Source organism: Lepus europaeus, chromosome 19, assembly GCF_033115175.1.
Source record: "Lepus europaeus isolate LE1 chromosome 19, mLepTim1.pri, whole genome shotgun sequence".
NCBI lineage: Eukaryota > Metazoa > Chordata > Mammalia > Lagomorpha > Leporidae > Lepus > Lepus europaeus.
Genome location: NC_084845.1, coordinates 43,753,063 through 43,772,243, shown reverse-complemented (window position 1 = coordinate 43,772,243; position 19,181 = coordinate 43,753,063). Strand labels below are relative to the sequence as shown.

General features: G+C 45.4%; 1 protein-coding gene across 1 annotated transcript in view; it reads left to right on the top strand.

The window, feature by feature from the left end:
- AMFR (autocrine motility factor receptor) overlaps window positions 1–19,181 on the top strand; it is a 48,053-nt gene that overhangs the window by 13,314 nt on the left and 15,558 nt on the right. The window contains 8 exon segments of the mRNA XM_062176579.1: window positions 74–238; window positions 1,425–1,460; window positions 1,462–1,578; window positions 4,973–5,013; window positions 5,193–5,325; window positions 7,997–8,130; window positions 9,235–9,345; window positions 18,098–18,288. Of these exon segments, the coding sequence (XP_062032563.1) occupies window positions 74–238; window positions 1,425–1,460; window positions 1,462–1,578; window positions 4,973–5,013; window positions 5,193–5,325; window positions 7,997–8,130; window positions 9,235–9,345; window positions 18,098–18,288 (928 nt within the window).

The window sequence follows — 19,181 nt, the reverse complement described above, 5'->3', positions numbered from 1 at the left end:
TAGACTTTATTATGGTAACTTTCTTCAGTGGGTTAGCGCTGATGGTACTCACCTTTGACATTTTTCTCTTTAGCACCTCAAGGACAAGTTTTGGAATTTTATTTTCTACAAGTTCATTTTCATTTTTGGTGTGCTGAATGTCCAGACAGTGGAAGAAGTGGTCATGTGGTGCCTCTGGTTTGCTGGACTTGTATTTCTGCATCTGATGGTTCAGCTCTGCAAGGACCGATTTGAATATGTGAGTTTTTAGTCGAGCTCTGTGCTTTACATGTGGGCATTGCCAGGTTTGAGTTGTGTGATGTGAAAGAGCCACAGCAACATGGTCCAAGGGAGAGACTTCTGGATCAGGTCCCTGTTCCCTGTTCCTGTGGAACTTCCTGCCGCAGTGGAGGGGTGCAGAATCGGTCTGGGGGAGTTTCCTCCCTGCCTGTGTGTTCCAGTGCAGCCACAGGGACTCCGTTCAAGCTGCTGTGGTTAGTGTGAGGAAACCTTGATAAGTAAACTGAGTAACCTCTGGTCTGGTCCATTTTCCAATCCCGCTCACCACCCACCCAGACCCTGCCCTTCACCCTGATTGTTAGAGGTCTTCTCTCTGTATAGGTTATACCTGTTTTCTGCCCCTGAGGCAGGGCTGCATTAGCTCTCCCAGCTTCTTTGTAAATCCTTTGTCTGGGAACAGATCTGCTCTTGGCCTTAGGCCAGAGCTGTGCAGGGGAACCTTCCCTCCTCAGTGCTTCTGCACAGTCTCCTGGTAAATGGATACGAGAGCTCCGCCTGTCAGTTAAGCCCCACCACAGGGCCTTGTTTTTTCCATCGTTACCCAGTCTTCGTGGACCAGACGGCCCTTCACCTCTTTGTGAATTCATGTCACTCTCAAAGGCTTTGTGTCCTTCACAGTTGAACCCTGTTCCTGGGCACAAACAGATAGACCTCCCAGACTGGTTTGTTATCTACACCAACTGCCTCCGGAGTCAGAGCTGTAGGCTCTTTTCCAGGCTGTTGCTTCTTCTAACATGAACCTAGCATAGCATGTACTGGCAGTAAATCTGCACCTGATGACATTCCTTGTTGTTGTCATTCCTGAGAGACGAGTAATATCCTGCCGCTGAATTTTGGGGCGGAGGGGTAGAGCGAGATTGAGACAAATACCACAGAACATAGCAGTATCTTGATTGCTGTTGACTATTAGAATCATATACTTTGAAAATTGCTTCTAGAGGCTTGTCATCCAAGAGGTAACAGGGTCCCGAGGAATACGAGATGAAATATAACGTACATTGTAATGTTTAGTAAGTGATAAGGATCTCTAAATATGAGCTCTAGATCATATCTGGATCACTGGGGATTTTTAACCATGTGGTAATGGGGTGGTTTCCTGTGCTCACAGACCCTAAGAATGAGCTTTCCCATCTTGTCCATTTCAGCTTTCCTTTTCTCCTACCACACCGATGAGTAGCCACCGGCCGAGTCCTGTCCCTGTTGATTGCTATGCTGCTTTCCTGCTGTGGGTTAGCTGTTGTCTGCTGTGTCACTGGCTACACCCATGGGATGCACACCTTGGCTTTCATGGCTGCAGAGGTAAGGTGCTGGACACAGGGTGTGCTCTGTGTATGTTCGAAGAAGCTAGAGGACTATGGACAGATTGTTTTCACCCATGAAGTGATGGGTGGTTATTTGGTCTTTCCTTTTCACAAGCATTTGTTGGGTGCCTTTTATTATGCTCAGTACTAATGCTGAATACTTTTATGTAATCCTTGCTACAACTTAATAAAGAATACTGATTTTCCCCAACATTTATGCAGTACTTACTTCACGCTAGGGGTTATTTTTTTTTTAAGGATTTATTTATTTATTTGAAAGAGTTACAAAGAGAGAGAGGAGAGGAAGAGAGAAAGAAAGAGAGAGAGAGGTCTTCCATCAGCTGGTTCACTCCCCAGACAGCTGCAATGGCTGGAGCTGCGCCGATCTGAAGTCAGGAGCCAGGAGCTTCTTCCAGGTCCTCCCATGCAGGTGAAGAGGCTCAAGGACTTGGACCATCTTCTGCTGCTTTCCCAGGCCATAGCAGAGAGCTGGATCAGAATGAGGCAGACGTGTCTTGAACTGGCGCCCATATGGGATGCCAGCACTGCAGGTGGGCAACTTTACCCACTATGCCACAGTGCCGATTCCAAGAATAATTTGTTTAAAACATTATACTGGCTTGTTTTCTTTGGATGTTTTATTATGTACTTATAAATGACATGTTTCCCTCTTTTGGTTCTCTTAACTTTTTTTTTTTTTTTTTTTTTTTTTTTTTTAAGATTTATTTATTTATTTGAAAGGCAGTTACAGAGAGGCAGAGGCAGAGACAGGTCTTCCATTTGGTGGTTCACTCCCCAAATGGCCGCCATGGTTGGGGCTGGGCTGATTTGAAGCCAGGAGCCAGGAACTTCTTCGAGGTCTACCACCATGAATGCAGGGGCCCAAGGACTTGGGCCATCCTCCACTGCCTTCTCGGGCAATAGCAGAGAGCTGGATAGGAAGTGGAGCAGCTGGGCCTTGAACTGGCAGCCCTGTGGGATGCTGGCACTGTAGGTGGCAGCTTTACCTGCTATGCCACAGTACTGGCCCCTCTCTTAACTTTCAATTACTATTTTGCCATCCTTTAAAAGATACACCTAAAAAATCATTTAAATTATACCTATAGTGCATACTGTTTGTACATACTTTTATTTTAGCTTGATACTCTTTATTCTCTTACTATGTTACAAATCTGATCTTTTCAACTAAATTATATTCCTTATATTGATGATATTCCTCATGAAATATTTTCTGTTTATAAGTAATCTCAAACATTAATGTACATTGTGTTCTGGTAGACTATGAAAATTTTTATTTCTTTAAATTAATTAATTTAATTTGAAGGGCAGTTGAGGAGATAGAGATCTTTTATCCACTGATTTACTCCCCCAGATGGCCACAGTGACCAGAGCTGGGCCAGACCATAGCCAGGAGCATGGAACTCCATCTGGGTCTCCCATGTGGGTGGCAGAGGCCTAAGCACTTGAGCTGTCCTCTGCATTAGCAAACAGGTAGATCAGAAGCTGAGCAGATGGGAATAGAACCTGCACCCATATGAGATGCCAGCATCATGGGCAATAGCTTAACCTGCTGTGCCACAACGCTGGCCCCAAGAAAGTTTTTCTTTCTTTCTTTCTTTCTTTCTTTTTTCTTTTTTTTTTTTTTTGACAGGCAGAGTTAGAGAGAGAAAGATCTTCCTTCCATTGGTTCATGCCCCAAATGGCTGCTATGGCTGGCACGCAACGCCTATCTGAAGCCAGGAGCCAGGTGCTTCCCCCTGGTCTCCCATGCAGGTACAGGGCTGAAGCACTTAGGCCATCTTCCACTGCCTTCCTTGGCCACAGCTGAGAACTGGACTGGAAGAGGAGCAATCGGGACAGAATCTGGCGCCCCAACCGGGACTAGAACCCGGGGTGCCAGCGCTGCAGGCACAGGATTAGCCTAGTGAACCGCGGTGCTGGCCAGAAAGATTTTCTTAGTATTGGTTTCTATGATAAAAACTTCGTAAGAGCCTTTGTTTGTTTATTTTTGTTTGTTTTTTAATGTTCTTCATTCCATTTTCTGGTGGACAAAGGGACCAGAGTGTCAGGGAGAGAGCAGGTATTCTGATCTAGACCTGAACTATGCATCCTTATGCGTATATTTTTAAATTTTTTTTTTTTTTTTTGACAGGCAGAGTGGACAGTGAGAGAGAGAGAGAGAGACAGAGAGAAAGGTCTTCCTTTGCTGTTGGTTCACCCTCCAATGGCCACCGCGGCCCGCGCGCTGCGCTGATCTGAAGGCAGGAGCCAGGTGCTTATCCTGGTCTCCCATGGGGTGCAGGGCCCAAGCACTTGGGCCATCCTCCACTGCACTCCCGGGCCATAGCAGAGAGCTGGCCTGGAAGAGGGGCAACCGGGATAGAATCCGGCGCCCCAACCGGGACTAGAACCTGGTGTGCTGGCGCCGCAAGGCGGAGGATTAGCCTGTTGAGCCACGGCGCCGGCCTTAAATTTTTATTTTATTTGAAAGACAGAGATCTTCCCTCTACTGGTTCACTCAGCAAATTCCCACAACAGCCAGGGCTGGGCCAGGCAGAAGCCAGGAGCCTGGAACTTAATCTAAGTCTTGCATGTGACTGGCAGGGACCCAAACATTTGAGCCATCACTGCTTCCTCCCAGGGTACAGATTAACAGGAAGCTGGTTTAGAAGTGGAGAAACCAGGACTTGAAGAGGCACTCTGTCACGGGATGTCAGCATTCCAAGTGGCGACTTAACTGCTGCACCAAATAATAACACCCTTAACTATATTTTGAGTTAAGTAGTCAGATACCATTTTACATAGTTGGTTATGGTTGTCTAATGCTATATAAATAGAAATGACTTTCTTTTTTTTAAGATTTTTTTTTTGACAGGTAGATTTATAGACAGAGACACAGAGAGAAAGGTCTTCCTTCCATTGGTTCACTCTCCAAATGGCCGCTATATCTGGCACTGTGCTGATCCGAAGCCAGGAGCCAGGTGCTTCTTCCTGGTCTCCCATGTGGGTGCAGGGGCCCAAGCACTTGGGCCATCCTCCACTGTCCTCCCAGGCCACAGCAAAGAGCTGGACTGGAAGAGGAGCAACCGGGACTAGAACCCGGTGCCCATATGGGATGCTAGCGCTGCAGGTGGGGGATTAAACCAAATGAGCTATGGCACTGGTCCCAGAAATGACTTTCAAACTACTAGACTGAACCTCGGGATTGTAGAAGAGATCCCCTGGAGATGGACAGGTGGAATTAGTTGTCACCTCCTGATAGGAAAAGGCTCAGTAAAAGGTTGTGGGTTATGAAATTATTCCATGGAGATGTGAAGCGGAGGAAATAAAATGGTTGGTAAACTTGAACAATCTGCTTTTAAAATGAACTGAGAAATATTTGTCTCTTGCAGTCTCTTCTTGTGACGGTGAGGACTGCTCATGTGATTTTACGGTGAGTAGAAATCTGGGAGAAAGGTAACAGAGGTGTAGTCAAATAGATGATTATTAGATGTAACAGGTATAAAATGTGTGAAATGTGACTAAGCTCTCATGTGTTTAAACCAAATCCAGATATAACAGTAAATTGTTATGATCCCTTCCCTCCCTCTTTTTGTTGTCTCTGTGTTGCAGATATGTCATTCACCTCTGGGACCTCAACCACGAGGGGACCTGGGAAGGCAAGGGGACGTACGTGTATTATACCGATTTTGTCATGGAGCTCACACTCTTGTCCCTGGACCTCATGCACCACATTCATATGTTGGTGAGTTCCTCAGGGGGGCCTCACAGAGTTGGGAACTCTGGTTTGCATGTTAGAAAATGAAACCTTCGGGATATGATGTAGGTGAACTCTCGGATTCTTTTATAAAAGTGGACGCAGCTGTGCTTGCTCCCCCCTTTTTGCCCCTGGGTGTAAAGCAGTGTGGTGGGGCTTTGGCTGCTGGCTTGCTCAGGAGGCGTTTGCTCTCCTAGGAGACCTAGTGAACTCTGCTCACCACATCAACAGTGATTCCTGAGCAGCAGATTAACGGGTCTCCTCCCCATAGATGCCATGGCTTTTGATATTTAACAGTTACTTTGTAGGTAGCAATGGGAATTCTTCTTGTTACCAACTTCCTGGTTGCATAAAATTTCCATCTTTGTAATTAAAGATGAAGTCCTTAAACTTAATTCTTACTACTTTTGTTGTTTCCATTTTACTTTGATATGTCAGAAATTGTAATGTTGTAAGTCCGCTTCATGAGTTAGTACTTTTAAAATGGTGAGAATCAACATGGTAGGTGAGCAATGTATTTTAATTATAAGCCTATCAAAATAGTATTTAGGGGTGGGCATTTGGTTCAATGGTAAAGATGCTGCTTGTGGTATCTCTGTCCTATAACTGAGTGCCTGGGTTTGCCAGCTTCCTGCTAATGATCCAGATCATGGTTCAAGTAGTTACTGGGTCCTTGCCATCCACATGGGAAAACCTGGATTGAATTCTGGGCTCCTGGATTCTGTCTGGTGAACCAGTAGGATGGGAGACCTTTTTGTCTTTCTTGCTTTGCTTTTCAAATAAAATGAAAATAAATAAATATTTATAAGAATAGCATTTAAAAACTGCTGGGTTAGACACAGCACATTTTTAAGTTTTGACAGTAACTTTGAAAACATAACTTTTAATTTTTATTTTTATTTTTATTTTTATTTATTTATTTTTTGACAAGCAGAGTGGACAGTGAGAGAGAGACAGAGAGAAAGGTCTTCCTTTGCCATTGGTTCACCCTCCAATGGCTGCCGCGGTAGGCACGCTGTGGCCGGCGCACCATGCTGATCCGATGGCAGGAGCCAGGTGCCTATCCTGGTCTCCCATGGGGTGCAGGGCCCAAGCACTTGGGCCATCCTCCACTGCACTCCCTGGCCACAGCAGAGAGCTGGCCTGGAAGAGGGGCAACCGGGACAGGATCGGTGCCCCGACCGGGACTAGAACCTGGTGTGCTGGTGCCGCAAGGCGGAGGATTAGCCTAGTGAGCCGCGGAGCCGGCTTGAAAACATAACTTTTTAAAAAAGCATGTAATTCTTCCTACCACCCCTCCAAAAAAAAAAGAGAAAATGCTCAGAGATAGTATATTGTGTATTTATTGCTGCTTTCTGTGTTCAGATACATACTCATAAAGTGAGATTGTATTTTGGACATATAGTTTAGTGATTTTTTTAAAACTAAGATATTTAATATGAACATTTTCTTTTCTTTTTTTTTTTTTTTGACAGGCAGAGTGGATAGTGAGAGAGAGAGACAGAGAGAAAGGTCTTCCTTTTGCCATTGGTTCACCCTCCAATGGCCGCCGCGGTAGGCGCGCTGCGACCTGCGCATCGCGCTGATCCGATGGCAGGAGCCAGGTGCTTCTCCTGGTCTCCCATGGGGTGCAGGGCCCAAGGACTTGGGCCATCCTCCACTGCACTCCCTGGCCACGCAGAGAGCTGGCCTGGAAGAGGGGCAACCGGGACAGGATCGGTGCCCCGACTGGGACTAGAACCCGGTGTGCCGGCGCCGCAAGGCGGAGGATTAGCCTAGTGAGCCGCAGCGCCGGCCTGAACATTTTCTTATGTGAGCAATAATTCTTCTAAGCTATTTTAATACCTTCAGGATGAAAATTTCTTCATATTTAATTAACCAAAACCCCTAATGAGCTATTTAGATATATTTGTTTGCTATTTTGTATCTCTACATTTTTTAAGGATTTATTTATTTGAAAATCAGTTAGAGGGAGATAAAGAGAGAGATCTTCTATCTACTGGTTCACCCCCCTACCAGATGATTGCAATGGCCAAGACTGGACCAGGCAGGAGTCAGAAGCTTCTTCTGGGTCTCCCACTGTGGGTACAGGGGCCCAAACACCTGGGCCATCTTCTACTGATTTTCCCAGGCCATTATCAGGGAGCTGGATCAGAAGTGGAGGAGCAGCTGGGACACAAACCAGCACTCATATGGGATGCTGGAGTCATAGGTAATGGCCTAACCTGCTTTGCCCCAATGCTAACTGCTATATAATTTTTTAAAAGATTTATTTTATTTATTTGAAAAACAGAGTTACGGAGGAAACTAGAGAGAGAGGTCTTCCGTCTGCTGGTTCAGTCCCCAAATGGCTGCAATGGCTGGAGCTGAGCTGATCCGAAGCCAGGAGCTTCCCTTGATAAAGCTTTTAATTTCAAATTACTTTTTTTTTTTTAAGATTTTTAAAAATGTATTTGAAAGGCAGAGTTACAGAGAAAAAGATTGAGCTGCATGTGCACTGTTTAATGTGATGAGATAAATGATGCATTTACCTTCTGAAAGATTATTCCAGTTCATCTTTACCAACAATTGAGAGGTGCTGTGACACACAGTACTGCCATCACTGGCAAGTTCACATTCACTTTTGTTGTGTATTTTATTCTCTTCCTCCCTGTTTAAGTTATTTGGCAACATCTGGTTATCCATGGCCAGCCTGGTCATCTTCATGCAGCTGCGTTACCTGTTTCACGAGGTTCAGCGTCGAATTCGTCGGCACAAGAATTACCTGCGGGTCGTTGGAAACATGGAAGCCAGGTAAGTAAGCACATGGGGATGGGACCCAAGTTAACCCTTTTTTATTTTTAAAGATTTTATATATTTACCTGAGAGGTAGAGTTAGAGAGAGGGAGAGACAGAAAGGTCTTCCATCTGCTGGTTCACTCCCCAAATGGCCAAAACTGCTGGAGCTGGGCCGATCCGAAGACAGGATCCTGGAGCTTTTTCAGGGTCCCATACACAGGTGCAGGGGCCCAAGTACCTGAGCCAGCTTCCACTGCTTTCCCAGGCCTCAGCAGAGAGCTGGGTTGGAAGAACAGCCAGGACACGAATTGGCACCCATATCGGATGTTGGTGCTGCAGAGAGAGGCTTACCACATCATGCCACAGTGCTGGCCCCCAAGTTAACTCATTTTAGATCTTTGGTAATAACAAATACCAAACTCTATCAGAACCTGCTTTTGTAAACTGTTAACAGAATGGTGAAGGGTATTAGTTCTGGAGTTAGACTGGTTATGAATCTCTACTTAGTTGCTGTGTGATTTGGGGCAATGGATTAACTTCCTATTCCCTGTTGGGAAAATCCCATGAGATAATAACCTGTACTTAGAGTTGTTGGGGTGTGCACTTAGTGCTGAGTACTAGGTTTTTATTTTTATGCCATTATTTTATCAGCATCATTCTCAAATGGAGGCTTCCTTGAGCTTTTGCTTTTTATTTTGTGAAGGTGGGTCCCAGGTATTTTTTGTATATATGTGTTTATACGTGTGTGTGCACACTCACACCCATAAACACAAACCAAACATTATTGAAGGAAGCTCCTGCTTGCCAGGCTGAAGGTAAACTAAGCCTGAGGATGCACAGGTTTAGATCTCTGGGGTGTCGTTCCTCTGATTTTCCCAGAAGCATTCGCTGGAGTTGCTACTAACAGGAGCTGTTATTAAGGTAAAGCTGTTTTCTGTGTAAGTCTTGTGCTTGCTCTTTGAATGGGGTATAAAGAGAAACCAGGTTTTTTGTTTTTGATTATCAACATTATTTTTAACTGAGCACAGTTTCTCTGAAACTTCAGTGTTCTAAAGGTGAGGTCTGCACAGTGTGATGTCTGGATGGATACGTGGAGTGAACACGTTTCATTTCTTACAGGTTTGCAGTTGCAACTCCTGAGGAGTTGGCTGTCAACAATGACGACTGCGCCATCTGCTGGGACTCCATGCAGGCTGCCCGGAAACTGCCCTGTGGACACCTTTTCCACAAGTAGGAGCTTCTTGAAGGGCCATGTGGGACTGGTGGTTTATTCAGGGCATTTGGGTACTTTTATGGCTGTGCTCAAGGCTAATCCTAGCAAAGGAATGGGGCCATAAGCTGAGAGTGGCCTTGCTGTTGAAACTGTTATGGGAAACCTCAGGGAGTTCTTTATGTTTTAGGCTTTTCTCTATGCCACAGGACTGTTCCTGCCTGTGGTTTGCCATCTTAATTTCTAGGTGTGTTTGCTATCTTCGTATTTCTTCTGTATTCAAACTCTGAGCTATAGCAAATATGTTTGAGAAATTTAAAAGAAAGTATTTTGGGGAATTCTTGTTCTTAAACAACTTACTACCCAGCCCAGGAGAGAGAATATACATGGTGTTGCATTTTGCACCTGCCCCAAAGCAGCATGGAAACATGTACTAGAGGATTGGGCTGAGATGGAGACTAGAGCAGAGCAGTGCAAACTGTTACCAAGGATGCCAAAACAGGCTCTGCTGTTAATCTTCAAGATTTATGTAGCTATTCTCATAGAGCCTCTGTTTAAATCCTTCAGTATATAGATTTGATGTTTTGATACTGAAGGGCTTGAGGTGTCTTTTGCTTTGTGCATCTGTGGCCAATTTTACATATTGAGAAAGTTGATGTTTACATCCTTACTCTTCCTTTCCTTATTTTATATTCCCAGGTAGTTTTTCTTCTTCTTTTTTTTTTTTTTTTTTTGGACAGGCAGAGTTCGAGAAAGACAGAGAAAGGTCTTCCTTCCATTGGTTCACCTCCCAAATGGCCACTACGGCTGGCTCAATGTGCCAATCTGAAGCCAGGAGCTAGGCGCTTCCTCCTGGTCTCCCATGCGGGTGCAGGGCCCAAGCACTTGGGCCAAGCTCCACTGCCTTCCCAGGCCACAGCAGAGAGCTGGACTGGAAGAGGAGCAACTGGAACAGAATGTGGCACCCCAACTGGGACTAGAACCCAGGGTGGCCGGCGCTGCGGGCAGAGGATTAGCCAAGTGAGCCGTGGCGCTGGCCATCTTCTCCTTTTTGATATTAGAAAGCCTTTGGAGCTGGAGCATCCTACTCCACAAATTGATTTGTAGACTTTTCTGTGCTGGAGGCTGTGTTGGACTCAGGAGAAAATGAAAATGAGAGGGTCTTTGTGTTTATGGTGCTTATAGTCTAGTGAGAGAGACAGGCATGAATTAAGCTGGCCCATTGTGACTGTGTAAGTACAAACTGAGATGTGTACTCTGAAGAAAAGGACGCTTTGAACACTTTGAAAAGCAATGACCTGAACAGAACTTGTCATGACTGTTGAGGAACAATTTTATTATTCCTTTCCTTTCTTTTCTTTTCTTTTTTTTTTTTTCTGAATATCATTGATTCAACTCTTTACCTAACATAGAATTAGTCATTAATAAAGTCAATTGAAAAATAGATCTCGGGAAAAAATAAGAATGGGAATAAGAGATGGAGAAGGAAGTTTGTATCTGTAAAGCTCTATAGTTCTTGGCCGGCGCCGTGGCTCACTAGGCTAATCCTCCGCCTGCAGTGCCGGCACACCGGGTTCTAGTCCCAGTCGGGGCTCCAGATTCTGTCCCGGTTGCCCCTTTTCCAGGCCAGCTCTCTGCTGTGGTCCGGGAGTGCAGTGGAGGATGGCCCAAGTGCTTGGGCCCTGCACCCCATGGGAGACCAGGAGAAGCACCTGGCTCCTGGCTTCAGATCAGCATGGTGCGCCAGCCGCAGCGCGCTGGCCGCGGCGGCCATTGGAGGGTGACCAACAGTAAAGGAAGACCTTCCTCTCTGTCTCTCTCTCTCACTGTCCACTCTGCACGTCAAAAAATAAAATAAATTCTATAGTTCTGCGTACATGCCTACAGACTTACTTCTAAGTGTACAGTTTAAAAACTTTCCATGGGACCCCAAATCCCATTAAGCTGAGTGATAAAAATGCCATCTCAAGTGTTAAAGTGACCAAATTAAGTATCAGTGGTTATATAGAAAGAACTAAGTGTTAAATGAATTATATAAACATGATCTAGTGTCCAGTAATAAGAATAGACAGAAATAAAAGGAGTGGGCCGGCGCCGTGGCTCAACAGGCTAATCCTCCGCCTTGCGGCGCTGGCACACCGGGTTCTAGTCCCGGTCGGGGCACCGATCCTGTCCTGGTTGCCCCTCTTCCAGGCCAGCTCTCTGCTGTGGCCAGGGAGTGCAGTGGAGGATGGCCCAAGTGTTTGGGCTCTGCACCCCATGGGAGACCAGGAGAAGCACCTGGCTCCTGCCATCGGAACAGCGCGGTGCACCGGCCGCAGCGCGCTACCGTGGCGGCCATTAGAGGGTGAACCAACGGCAAAAGGAAGACCTTTCTCTCTGTCTCTCTCTCTCTCACTGTCCACTCTGCCTGTCAAAAAAAAAAAAAAAAAGAAATAAAAGGAGTGAAGGCTCCAGCATGGGAAGCAGTCCACACAGCAGACTCATAGAATGACAGTCACTTTAAATAGCACTCTGACCTCAGAATCAGCCCTTAAGGCATTCTGGTCTGGCTGAAAAGCCTGTGAGAGCATATCAGACATGGAAAGCCAAGACACTGCAGCAAAAAAAAAAAAAAAAAAAAAAAAAAAAAAAAAAAAAAAAAAAAAGTCCTACATGGAGGATCTCTATGAGTGAGACCCCAGTGGAAAGAAGGGGCTTTCAAAGAAGGAGGTACTGGCTGGCGCCGTGGCTTAGGCTAATTCTCCGCCTTGCAGTGCCGGCACACCAGGTTCTAGTCCCGGTTGGGGTGCCGGATTCTATCCCGGTTGCCCCTCTTCCAGGCCAGCTCTCTGCTATGGCCCGGGAAGGCAGTGGAGGATGGCCCAAGTGCTTGGGCCCTGAACCCGCATGGGAGACCAGGAGAAGCACCTGGCTCCTGGCTTCGGATCAGTGAGATGCGCCGCCGCAGCGGCCATTCAAGGGTGAACCAACGGCAAAGGAAGACCTTTCTCTCTGTTTCTCTCTCTCACTATCCACTCTGCCTGTCAAAAAAAAAAAAAAAAAGGAGGAGGTACTTTTTTTCTGAAGGGAGGAGAGAACTTCTACTTTGCCTTTGGCCTTGCTTAAATACTGATGGAGACTGTGGTCTCAAAAGGCCCATAGCCTGGGCAGCTCATGTAAAGAGCCTCGAGTGGTCACTGACGGCATACATGAGTGTTAATTGTTAAATTAACAGCAGGAGTCACTGTGCACTTACTCCCCGTGCAGGACCTCTGTCCTAAATGAATTGTACTATAAGATTCAACTGTAAAACTTGTTCTTGAACAGTTTTTTATATTTAGTGTCTGCATGTGTGAAAATAGTTGAAATCTTTACTTAGTATAGAGTTGGTCTTCTGTGTGTAAGGTTAATTAAAAATGAATCTTAATGGTGAATGGGACTGGGAATGGAAGAGGAAAGAGGAAGGGGAAGGGATTAGGGGTGGGAGGGCAGGTGTGGTGGGAATAATCAATATATTCCTAAAGATATACTCGTGAAATTTATACTCATTAAATAAAAGGTTACCAGAAAAAAGGGTTTGTCACAAAGAACTTGGAGAAAGTGACTTTTGATGAGTAGGAGTCAAGTCAGCAAAAGGAGGAACTAGACGGGAGAGTGTTTGAGACAGAGAGCATCTCTGTGGCAGGAGGGAATATGATGTGATGAGGGGCCTGGAAGAGAACCCCTGGGAGTGGCACTTGGAGTGAAAGAGAGATGTCTGCTGAGGAAGGAAGAAGCAGGGTGCAGAGGACAAAGAAGGGTGAGAGCCTTTGGAGGCTTTTAAAAAGTGGGGTTTGCTGGTGTGACTTGTGGCTTGAAAAGATCAGGGGAACTAGTTAGTAACTGCCCTGTGGGTCCATGGTGCTCTGAGAGCAGCTTGAATGACAGTGATGGAAGTAGAGTTGGAACGAAGTGGGCACACTTGAGGAAGATGAGAAGAATGTGGTACGTGGGCTGTGGCAAAGTGAAGAATAAAAGCGACGTTAGGAGTTCTGATTTTGTAGTTCATGCAAATTGGATACACAGTAGTGCTGTGTGTAGAGGTCGGGAAGGCCAGAGAATCTGCACTTAGTTCTCAAAAAACCTTCAACTCGTGTCAGAGTGCCTGGGGGCTAGTTAGGGAGAATGAGAGTGTGTTTTAGCCCAGAAAATAGTTTCAAGTGTATGATTAGATTAATTTTAGGGCTTGATTTGATTGTTAAGGCAGAATTCAGATAACATGCAATTAACCATTTAAAGTATACAGTTGAGTACCTTTATTGTATTCACAGTGTTGTGTACTCACCACTTCTTTGCTTTCCAAGTGTTTTATTTCATCACCCCAGAGACCTGCCCCATACTCACTGAGTAATCACCACTCTCTGTTCTCCCCTTCCTTCTTACCTTGCAACCTGCCTCTGGGTTTGTCCATTGTGGACAGTTCATATAAAAGGAGTCATATGATCTTGTACGCTTTTGGAACTGACTACTTTCACTTAGCATACTGCACATGTCATACTGCATTTCTTTTTTGGTGAAATTTAACGAATTGTGTGATAGATACTTTCCTGTGATAACAGGACACTGGGTTGTTTGTTTGACTGTTGAGAATAATGCTGCTGTGAACAAAATGTCAGCAGCTGTCTGTTGAGTGCCTGTTTTTGTAAACACCTGGGAGTGGAGTTGCTGGGTCCTAGGGTAACTGTGTGGTAAACTGAGGAACCACCATACTGCTTTCCACCCAGCTGCACCACTTCGTCTACACTCCGCAGTAGTGGATGAGGGTTCCAGTTACTTCCCATTCGCACAAATACTCGGGATTTCCTGTTTTTCTCCCCCCCCCCCTTTTTTTTGTTTTGGTTAAGATTTATTTATTTATTTGAAAGGCGGAGTTTACAGAGAGAGAGGGAGAGTGAGCAAGAGAGAGAGATCAATCTTCCTTCTGTTGGCTCACTCCCCGAATGGCTATGATGACCAGAACTGGGCCAGTCCAAAGCCAGGATCTTTTTTCGAGTCTCCCACATGGTTGGAAGGAGCCCAAGTACTTGGACCATCTTCCCCTGCTTTCCTAGGCATGCTAGCAGGAAGCTAGATCTGAAGTGGAGCCGATGGGACATGAACTGATGCCATATGGGATGCCAGCATTGCAAACAGCAGCTTTACCAGCTGTGCCTCAGAGCTGGCTCTGTTCTAACCATTTTTAAGTTTACAGTTCAGTGGCATTAAGTATGATCACACTGGGGTGCAACTTTCACCACCATATGTCTCTAGGACTTTTTATCTTCCCTTCCTGAAATCATGGACCATTCTGTAGTAGGTCCTCATTCCACCCTTCCCATGGCCTTCAGCATCCATGGTTCTATAAACTGTCTCCCAGCACTTGATTGCTGTAGGTAAATCTGTTGGTTCTGGGATTAGTTTACTCAGTGGTTAATTTGAGAGCTTTATTTTTAAAAATTTTTGCTATAAATTTGGCTCTAAGCATTGATTTCTCTGTGTCCCAAAAGTTTTTTTCTGTTCTGTTTCTGTTTTCATTGTCTTGAAGTATTTTCTAATTTCCCATTGGTTTAAGAGTTAAGAATTAATTTTTTTAAAAGATTTTTTAAATTTATTTGACAGGCAGAGTTACAGTGTGAGAAGGAGAAACAGAGAGGAAGGTCTTCTTCTGTTGGTTCACTCCCCAAGTGGCCGCAACGGTCGGAGCTGTGCCGATCGAAGCCAGGAGCCAGGCCGTCCTCCACTGCCCTCCCGGGCCACAGCAGAGAGCTGGACTGGAAGAGGGGCAACCGGGACTAGAACTGTGCCCATATGGGATGCTGGTGCCGCAGGCGGAGGATTAACCTAGTGTGCCATGGCGCTGGCCCCAAGAATTAATTTTAAAACCATTGTTTGCCTTGGGCTGAGTGAGCGAATCATTATTAGGTCATTGTCTTGGTTTGTTTTTCTTTTGGCTTTGGTAATAAAGTGGGATAGGGCTGTGTGGTGTTAATCTAAGGTGAATCCATTTGAGCTGATGAGAAAGCTAGATGTCTTTTAGGTCCCTGCAGATGATAGCTAGGTAATTTGTTGCTGAAGAGGACACTTGGGCAGAGTCCAGTGAATCTTTAATTGTACTCAAGTGTCATACATAGAAGAATAAACAATAGTTCTTCAATGGACTGCTACTAAAATTATGAAGAAAAATATTTTCTCTACATTTTTTTCCATTGTGGAAGTCTAACTTTTTTTTTTTTTTTTAAGGCTTATTTATTTACTTGAGAGGCAGAGTCAGTGAGAGAGAAAAGGAGAGACAGAGATGTCCTCCATCTGCTGGTTCACTCCTGCAATGGCCACAACAGCTGGAGCCGGGCTGATCTGAAGCCAGGTCTCCCATGTGAGTGCAGAGGCCCAAGTAATTGGACCAGCTTCCATTGTTTTCCCAGGCCATCATCAGGGAGCTGGATTGGAAGCAGAGCAGCTGAGACTTGAACCGGCTCCCGTTTGGGATGCCAGCACCTCAGACAGAGGCTTAACCTACTATGCCAGAGCACTGGCCCCAGCTTTTTTTGTTTTTATAGGCAAGTGTATCTATCTGATGTGGAGATTTTTATAGTCTGTGAGATAAAATTAGATTTGCTTATGAAAAGATATGTCCTTTTCAGCATAGCATTATCAAAGGGCAAGGAGCCTTTGGACTTGTACCATACAAGGCTAAGTTTACTAGTGATGTGATAAAATGGAGAGTGGACTTTTAAAAATAAAATAGTTTATTCAGCTAGTATTCAGATGATCACACATGGGATTTACAGATACTTTATTATTTCAGAATGTGATAGACTTGGATATATGCATACAGATTATGTGATTTTGGAACATTAGTGTCATATTCTTCTAATACAGAGATAGTAAGAAGTAGCTCCATCTTGGCTACTTGGAAAGTTTAAAAAACTTTTTTTATTGGTATTTAAGTACCAATTAAAAAAAATTGGGGGGCTGGTTCTGTGGCGCAGTGGGTTAACACCCTGGCCTGCAGTGCCAGCATCCTATATGGGTGCCTGTTCGAGACCCAGCTGCTCCACTTCCAATCCAGTTCTCTGCTGTGGTCTGAGAAAGCAGCAGAAGATGGCCTAAGTCCTTGGGCCCCTGCACACACGTGGGAGACCCAGAGGAAGCTCCTGGCTTCGGATTGGCACAGCTCCAGCTGTTGTGGCCAATTGGGGAGTGAACCATCGGATGGAAGACCTCTCTCTGCCTCTGCTCTCTCTGTGTAACTCTGACTTTCAAATAAATAAATAAATCTTTAAAAAAAAAACATTTTAATGCTCCTTTAGCTCTTAGAAAAACATAGTGAATATTTATAAAATGGGAAAGGACCATGAAGACTGGCAGAGACTAGCTCAGAGAGGTCAATGGATATGCCTGGATCATATAGCTCTCACATGTTCCACCTCTTATTCTAGTACCTTTCCCTTTAACGGACACTATGAGTAATTTTTTATAATTAGGGCATTATCATCCAAGAGAGGGCAAACAAGTCTTTTAGCCTTGTTGGGAAAGCAGAGTGCAGAGAGAGGAAGGTGGAGGAAGTTGAGTGGTGAATGGAAGGGCATGGTTGTGAGTGTGCTAGGTGAATAGGGGAGTAAGGACCTGGGGGGTGGCGTGCTTGCTGACAAAGTGGGTGGATGGTGTGGAGAAGAGCTTTACTGAGTGGGGGAGGTCTTTGAAGTCAACAGTGTCAAGGTTATGACAGTACTGGTAGGCAGCTAAAGCAGAGTGATGTAAAGAACACTGAAGTAGAGGACTCAAAGATCAGACAGGACAAGGTGTTTGAGCAGCTGCATGGATTCTTTTTTTTTTTTTTTTTGACAGAGTGGACAGTGAGAGAGACAGAGAGAAAGGTCTTCCTTTGACGTTGGTTCACCCCCCAATGGCCGCTGTGGCTGGCACACTTTGCTGATCCGAAGGCAGGAGCCAGGTGCTTCTCCTGGTCTCCCATGCGGGTGCAGGGCCCAAGGACCTGGGCCATCCTCCACTGCACTCCCGGGCTACAGCAGAGAGCTGGACTGGAAGAGGAGCAACCGGGACAGAATCTGGCACCCCGACGGAGTAGAATCCAGGGTGCCAGCGCCGCAGGTGGAGGATTAGCCTATTGAGCCGCGGTGCCGGCCCTGCATGGATTCTTAAGTAGCCAAATTTGCAAAGACAGATGGAGAGCCATGCGGGTTTTTTTTTTTTTTTTTTTTTTTGCCAGGCAGAGTTAGAGAGAGAGAGAGAAAGGTCTTCCTTCCATTGGTTCACTCCCCTAATGGCTGCTACGGCCGGTGCTGCACCGATCCGAAGCCAGGAGCCTGGTACTTCCTCCCAGTAACCCATGTGGGTGCAGGGACCCAAGCACTTGGGCCACAGCAGAGAGCTGGACTGGAAGAGGAGCAACTGAGACAAGTACCTGGCGCCCCAACTGGGACTAGAACCCGGATGCTGGCGCCGAAGGCGGACAATTAGCCAAGGGAGCCATGGCGCCAGCCGAGCCATGTGTTTTGAAATGGGGTTGTAACCAGGAGCTGGGTAGATAACTGCAGATGGGGAAGAGTGTTCACAGCAGAGCATGCTGGGAGTATCTGAGTGTTAAGAATCAGGATGGCAGGAAGTAAAGTCTCAACACTTAACTGTCACTGGTGGCAATTAAAAAGTAAAATTGGAACACATTTGATAGAGTACTTCGGTGAATTGTCACAAAACGTGCTATGGAACAATTGAGAATGTTCATGTATCTTATTTTGGACTTTTTGTTAGTTCCTGTCTTCGTTCCTGGCTAGAACAAGATACCTCATGTCCAACATGCAGAATGTCTCTCAACATTGCTGACAGTAATCGTGTCAGGGAGGACCATCAAGCAGAGAACTTGGATGAGAATTTGGTTCCGGTAGCAGCCGCTGAAGGCAGACCTCGCTTAAACCAGCACAACCACTTCTTCCACTTCGATGGTTAGTTGGGTTTAACTTCACAGCTGTGCTCCAGAGGGTTTCTCCTCCAAGGGGATGCTGTTTTCCTTATAAACATCCTGCCCAGAGCAGTTCAGTATTCTATTTCTGTTTCATTGGAGGTGTACAGGATGAGTGGGGAGATAGATAAGTAGGTAGTTAGGTGGGTAGACGGAAGAACTGAGGGGTTACTGTGTGCCAGACATTTTGTTAAATTCGGTGTCAATATGGGAGAAGTGGGAGCAGGGAGGTGCTTTCAAGGAGCATATTCAGTCAGTTTAACAGTTAACCTTGGCTAATAATTTATTGCACTGCCGTAGTCTCAAGCATTTAAAAAAGGATCATTGAGTAGCAGATGCAGAATCAGAGAGATGCTTTGTCCATAAAATATATTCTGCCACCCAGTATTGTTGAAAGGAGTTGTAGTCAAAAGCATATTTAAAATTCTAATCCTTTCCTTAATTAACTACATCGAGCTGTTACTGATTTTCATCAGTTCCAATACCACTGAATTCTGTGAGTTTATGATTCTAATTAACTACTGTGAAACAGGCTTCCCTGAAATTTTGTTGGGAGGAAGTGCCAATGAGATCTCTGATTGGCGTTTCTGAAGGTGGAGTGTGGTAGGAATGGTAGCCTGCTGGTGGAGTCCCTGAGAGCACCCGAGGGAGTAGGTGAAGTCTCCCAGGATAGTAGAAGAGCGACCGCTTGGCCAGCCAGGCCCAGGATGCTGGAGTGGTGTACAGGGACTGGTTTCTTGACTGTTGATTAAGGCCTCTACTAGGTAAAACTTCTGAAATGTACTAGTAGGTCTTGAAAGTAGATCCTGGCTATGCAGTCTGTTACTTTATGACTTATTATTGCTAAAAACTTAGTCAACTTCATTTCTCCCAATT